The sequence below is a fragment of the Microchirus variegatus genome, assembly GCF_963457635.1.
Source record: "Microchirus variegatus genome assembly, chromosome: 4".
In the NCBI taxonomy this organism is placed as follows: Eukaryota; Metazoa; Chordata; class Actinopteri; order Pleuronectiformes; family Soleidae; genus Microchirus; species Microchirus variegatus.
Genome location: NC_139805.1, coordinates 14,849,496 through 14,856,096, shown reverse-complemented (window position 1 = coordinate 14,856,096; position 6,601 = coordinate 14,849,496). Strand labels below are relative to the sequence as shown.

The 6,601-nt window shown below is 41.3% G+C and overlaps 1 protein-coding gene across 1 annotated transcript in view; it reads right to left on the bottom strand.

Moving 5' to 3' along the window:
* Positions 1 to 464: 464 nt before the first annotated feature.
* Positions 465 to 6,601, bottom strand: part of lhx4 (LIM homeobox 4) — a gene marked incomplete at both ends in the record, with an annotated part of 10,331 nt that continues 4,194 nt past the window's right edge. The window contains 6 exon segments of the mRNA XM_083888164.1: positions 465 to 853; positions 1,721 to 1,892; positions 2,381 to 2,535; positions 3,248 to 3,450; positions 5,063 to 5,154; positions 5,156 to 5,235. Coding sequence (XP_083744290.1) covers positions 465 to 853; positions 1,721 to 1,892; positions 2,381 to 2,535; positions 3,248 to 3,450; positions 5,063 to 5,154; positions 5,156 to 5,235 — 1,091 coding nt within the window.

Genomic DNA, 6,601 nt, shown 5'->3' with positions numbered 1-6,601 from the left:
TGAATCAGAAGCATGCAGGTGCCTCCTGGGTCTCATAGGGACATAGATCTACAGATTTAGCCCTAATGTTGCAGCTGTTGGCGACTTATTTTTAGGGGGACGAGACAATATTACCTCCCCTGGGAAGTGTAATCCACTGACATATTGGAAATCCATTCTCATTTTCAGAGAGTGAAAGAACAAAATAAAGTGAGGTGATAACAAAAACGTTCTATGAGACAATGTTGAGACTGAACATTGAGCGGTGTGGAGGAGTTCTTCACTGCTTTTCTCTGGACTACACGTTTTTGACCCAGGCGGTTCCTTCGCGATGGACTTGCTGAGAGTCATCTCTTCCTTCTGCTCTTCAGCATTTTCCAGCATCACACAACAAACCAAGTCTTGGAGGGTGATAGAAAGAAATGTTAAAAAAAAAAGCCTTGTGAGTCTGTTTTGTCGTACGACCGGAACAACAATCTTCAAACTCAAAACTGGGAATGGTCCATCTCGTCCAGCCACGAGGCAGGGCTGGTGGGGAAGTCGGGGTATCCTGTACTGCTGCCTGTAGAGAGGTCTGAGGTGGGCCCTCCTGCCATGGCCCTCAGAGCCTGTCCCACTCCGCCTGCACCGCCCTGCGCCACCAGACTGTCCATGTTGAAGCCCAGGTTGTTAAGGAGAGGAGTGTGGCCGGACAGGGAGGTGATGGAGGAGGGTGACTGAGGGAGGCCGTACGGGCTTCCTGCTCGAATGTCGTGGTAAGGCTGGCCTGCTGCGTCGACAGAGAAGCCGCCGTTGAGCACCGTGCTGTTGGTCACGTCGCCAACGCTCCCGTAAAGCCCATTGGTGTGGCCAAGATCTGACAGCACCTGGTCTTCTGTGGAATAGAAACCATCACTTAGCATGAGGAGTGGGAAGACTTTGACACAGCACTATGCAGGAACATTATATAGTTGTTGTATTTCAATACAGTTAAGTGCTTTTATGAGTGAGATTTATTGTCACAACGTTGGAGGTACAATAAGTGAACCTGGCAGTGAGGTCCATGATAAGCTTTTCTGTTTTTGTTGGTGAGAAAGGATGTGCTTTTACATTGTTCTCCAACAAAGGGGGGTCGACTGAATGTGTGTGCCATGACTGCAGCACAAAATATCTGTTTCCGTCCCCGTCCACTCTTCCTATATCATTGGCTTCAATAACAACAAAGGCGCACAGCACTTTCTCTCTAATTGACTAAAAGCCTCACATGCTTTATAGAGTTTCTGTCACCCTGTTTTCATTTCTCATAAAAATGGCCTTCTTTTTAAAAGTGGCTCAAAGACTTTTATGACTCCCCAAAACAGCGTCTGCAAACATTAAATAACAGAGGGACGTCTAAAATGTTTGCATCCTCCCACTAAGGACCCTCTCACTCTCTTTTTTCCAATAAGCTCCATCACGGCAACAAACAGAGGCAGGAGGACGTGTGTGCAGCCACAGGGAGGTGTGAGGGGAATGTGAAATGAGAATGCCATTTTGGATTTGCCTGAGAACGACGCCATTCATTTAACATTGAAGGGAAACAAATGAAATGCTGCAAAGACACATTCAATTGCTGCTGCACTCTTGTCATTTAGCAGCTTGTAGGCTTCCTTAATCCCATTAGAACAACAGCATGACTGATGATTCCCTTTCAGGAATCTCTCTCTCTCTCTTAAGCAATAATAGATTTGCACTGGGTTAAAGTTATCTACACTGTGGGTACCTCTGAAGCTCAGCTCGCTGTCACTGAGTCCCGCGTCGTCAGCGGAGCTTTCCTTCTCCACTTTAGCTCCTCCTCGGCTGCGTTTGACACTTTTATAAAACTGAGTCCAGCGATGCCGGCCTGCGTCTTTCTTCAGCCGCTTTTCCTTTGCTCGTCGGTTCTGGAACCAAACCTGGCAGTGATAATAATAATAATAATTATCATTAAGTAAGGACGATAATAATAATAATCATTATCCATTATTGGACATCAATTTTTGGGTGAATCTGATTATATTCATTGTTTTAATAGTATAAAGTTTGTATATTTAAAAGTGTTGATATGTGTATTATGACAATATATTTTGCACTGAAACTGAAAGACTCAGTCTTAATGAACACCATAAACTGTTGACTAAAAGCAACAACAAAATCATGCTATATAGAATATAAAAAATAACTAATCTCATTACTGTGAAAAAGACTAGCAGCCTCAGAATCATAGGCCTAATAACTGTCTATAATAACTGGACATAAACAGGATAGTTTAGTGGTTTCTTCATGCCTTTAAAATTTGTTTCCTTATAGGCTTTCTTAATCTAACTAATCTGCAACATTTGATATGAATTCAGATTTTTTCAGGATCTTGAAAGCCTCCAAAAAGAAGAACAAAACGCTCTACCTGCACTACTCTCATGTCTAGACCCGTCTCCGAGGAAAGCTGCTCTCTGACATGGCGTGCTGGCTTCGGCGAGTTTTTGTAGGCACTTTTCAGGGTCTCCAGCTGTTTCGCAGTGATCGTGGTCCTCGGTCGCTTGGTTCCTGCCTCCGAATCATCTGAAGACAACATGAGAAGTGTGAGTAAACGGCCTCTTGCCTTTGTCACGCATGCCTTCACAGACAATGCCCATCGGCCTTTGCACAGAGTATATGTGTGCATTCAAGGAAGTGAATGATCATATATGAAAGTGTATTATTGTCCTTGTGCATCTGCCCCCCCCCCCCCCACACACACACACACACACACACCCACAACAGCAGAGGACATAAATCTACTCAGTGCCAGGGGGAACAGAGTTATTGTGGCCACACTGTACAAGAGCATTGCTTAACTTTACATAATCAATCAGAGATGTGTGGAAATCGCAAAAGACAGGGAGGAGTGGGAGACAGCACACACACACACACACACACACACACACACACACACACACACACACACACACACACACACACACACACACACACACACACAAATGAGAGAGATCCACGTTCACTGCATTGCATATACTGTGGTTGTATCTGTCATGTCCTCTAATACAGCTGTCTGATGTACTTCAGTCAAGACACACTCATTTCAGTGCAGAGTCACTTCTTTCTCACTGTGATGCTAAATTGTGAGCTTTTTTAAATTCTTGTTTCATTCTGAAATAAAGTTTCCCACCTCTCTCTTCATTCCTTTAAAATCTTTTCCACTGTCACAGCGTCTGCTGAGTATAAACATTTTCTTTTTTTGTGGTTTTAGTATTTGAGATTCCTGCAGACCTACCGTTTTGTTTTGCCGTCTCATAATCCACCTTGCACACCAGCCTCCCGTCCTCCATGAGGTAAAACTCGTCCCCGGTGGCCAGCTGTCGGCTGCACATAATACAGGCAAAGCAGTGCAGGTGATACACAAAGTCCTGCGCCTTCCGCACAACCTGCGTCGGTGGGATCCCCTGTTGGCACGATGCACATTTTGTTCCAAAGCGCCTGCAGGACATCATTAAGAGAGATTTGCAGTTAGGACATTTGATGCAAAACACCAGGTCAGACTGTCACCGTTGTCCTACTTATGCGTAATTTACAAGCTGATGGAGGTGGCGAGAGTAACGGAAATTAAAATTTTACATGCAAGACAGGTAATTTCTCAAATCACAGCAAGAATGATGGCAAAGTGTGTGCACAACAGAATCTCCAGCTGTTGTGGAAGGAAACATCAGCACCGGAATGCATTTCTGTTAACGACAGACCTGTCCTCAGGTTGATGGATGGAGAGAATCAATGCACAGTGTGTGGTGTGCATGTGTGTGTTTGTGTTTGCATGTTTATGTGTTTGCAGATTAAGCACTGAGAGCTAAGGAGGAGGAGGAGGAAGAAGGGAAAGGGTGGGGGGGGGGGTGTATAGGAGGAGGCTCACAGTAAACACACCCTGAGGAGAACCAATAAAGCACTGACTCAGGAGGAGAGGCTTTAAATCACACATCCAACCCACAGAAATAAAAAGAGCAAGGTGAAGCCTACAAATCACTGCCGGGAAGCAAGCATCAGTGAATCTGTGTGTCTGTTTATGTATATGTGTGTGTCCCGACGTGTCCCTCACCACAGTATGTACATGCAAACGCCCCCCCCCCCCTGCTGTCCCCAGGTCAGGCTAAACACAGTTAACTCTCAGTGAGACTCCAGAGCTCTTTAGGTCTCATTCAAGCTTTGAGCATTAAAACCTTTCTAAACGTGATTTAGTAAAAAGCCTGGATCTGCTGATCCTGTTCTGGGTAAAAGTCAAACTCAATTTCCGTCTGTAATGTCGCACAAATGCAATCCTTGCAAGGAAGAAAGGAAGGAAGGAAAGAAATAAAGAAAGGAAAAAAAGAAAGAAAATTCTTGTTTTTCTCTTTTTATGTCAACATAAATGTAAATTACATGAACTGTGATAAACTATGAATGATTGTCTGATTGTCATCATGAAACATCTTACATTTAAAATTCTACCAACTGCAACGATTATTACTTAAACTAAAGTGGTCACATTTTATTGGGTCAAACTCATTTGAACAAGTGAAATTGTCTCAAACTATTTTTTTTATTTCAAAATCCCCCCGTTTCAAAAGTATTATTAAAACAGCAAAAACAAAAATCAAGTTAGTTTCGTTATCCCAAGAGCAAGTTGATCAAACTTTTTATATAATTTGGTGATATTTCAGTCAAAAACAACCTTTAGTAAAATATTTTCTCTGAATTATTATTATTATTATTATTATTATTATATATCATTATTAAAACATAATAATAAAAAAAAAAACTATTGACCATTAAGGTGCTAACTAACATGCATGTAAGTAGCATACTAGCCCTTTATCATTAAGCACGTATTAACACCTTATTCTACATAACCTTATTCTACCTATATTAACGACATTAATTCTGATTTTTTCCTTCATAAGGTGTTAATTACGTGCTTAATATTTAATCTTTTTTTTGTTAAAGCCAGAACAACTAAACACACACACCACACACACACACACACACACCACACACACACACACACACACACACACACAACAAGCAAACAGCAGCAGCAGCAGAAGAGTGACGTGTCACTTACTTGAAGAAGTCCTCTTTGCAGTAGACTCCTCCTGCTCTGGAGAAACACTTGTCCGCCAGCGGAGTCTTGCAGTCTGCGCACTTGAGGCACTTGGGAGTGCCAGTGTCTGTCCAGCACCTTCAGGATGAACTTGTCCAGGATGTGTTGACTGCAGCCGGCACACTGAGGGATTTCTGGTGAAAAACAAAACAAAATAAAAAACATCAGCACAAGGTCAGCGCAAGGTGATCACCACGCTCACGTCGAACGTCACACAGAGTTGCTGCGTCATAAAATATTAAATACATATTTAAATTTTGGATTGGCACCAGCAGCCCCTGCGACCCTCGTGTGGAGGATTAAACAGAAATATTAGAAATAAATACGTTTTCAAAATTTTAAACCCGACATAATATAATTTAATAACATAATACGTTATTAAATGATCGTATATGAATTGCAGAGATACATGAGGTTTATCGTCATATGCATATTAAAAAAGAAAGACAGCAAATCAATTAAATCATCACTGCCTGTTTAACATAAATAAAATTAAAGAAATAAAATAAAATACATTTTACAGCAGCCAGAAATGATATGATGACATATCGGGGTTGTTTGTATGTTGTCCTGCCTTTTTGTTTTTTTCATACTTTCCTATTCTATTATTATTTCGAATTACGTCATATTTTCTATGAATGCATTAATTGTTTCCCATCTTCTATCGTTGCCTCCTGCTGTGTGTGTGTGTGAGAGAGAACATGTCCGTCAACTGTCCATGGTGCTGATCTCTGAGGCGTTTCCGCGCAGATAGATACATGATCTTAATTCACCTGTTAATGATTTCAGAGGAGATGTGATGGCAGCGTGAGCGTGAGCAGCTGCTGGATGCAAATCAGGGCCGAGGCGAGGAACGAGGGAAATGTCATTTCTTTGTTTAGTTTTGTTTTGTTTGGTGAAAACAGCAGCAGCAGCAGCAGCAGAAGCAGCATCACATTATCACACTGACCCACGAGAATGGATGTGTAAAAATGCATATTTTGGAGTTTGTTTATGCTAAAATGCTCCAACAGTTTTATTAAGTCTTTTTTTATATAATGGCGGGAATGTGTCGGGCGCGTGTACAGCAACTGGTTTATCTTTAGAAATTAAACATGTGTTATGTAATTAAGTAAATGTGTATTCCTTGATATTAAATAAAACACTGAATGCGTGATTGATGTCGTTTGAAAAACCTCGTTTTCGTCGTCGAAAAAAAAAACAAACCCCTTCAAACATTGGCGAGCTATTTTGCCTTTAATCTCCCATTTATTTATTTATTTCAAAAAAAAAAAAATACATAAAAATTATGATTTCTCTCGCGCGGTTTCTCATCAAGTCAAATATCCACATAGTGTTTCATAATGAAAAATCAATATCGAGTCAAACTGGTCAGAACACACACACATAGAGAGAAGAGAGGGGGAGAGAGAGCGATTAGAGAGATTTTGTGAAATTATTTTCTAATAAAGCTAAAGGAACCTTATTCTGAAATACAGATTCATACAGATTTTTTTTAAC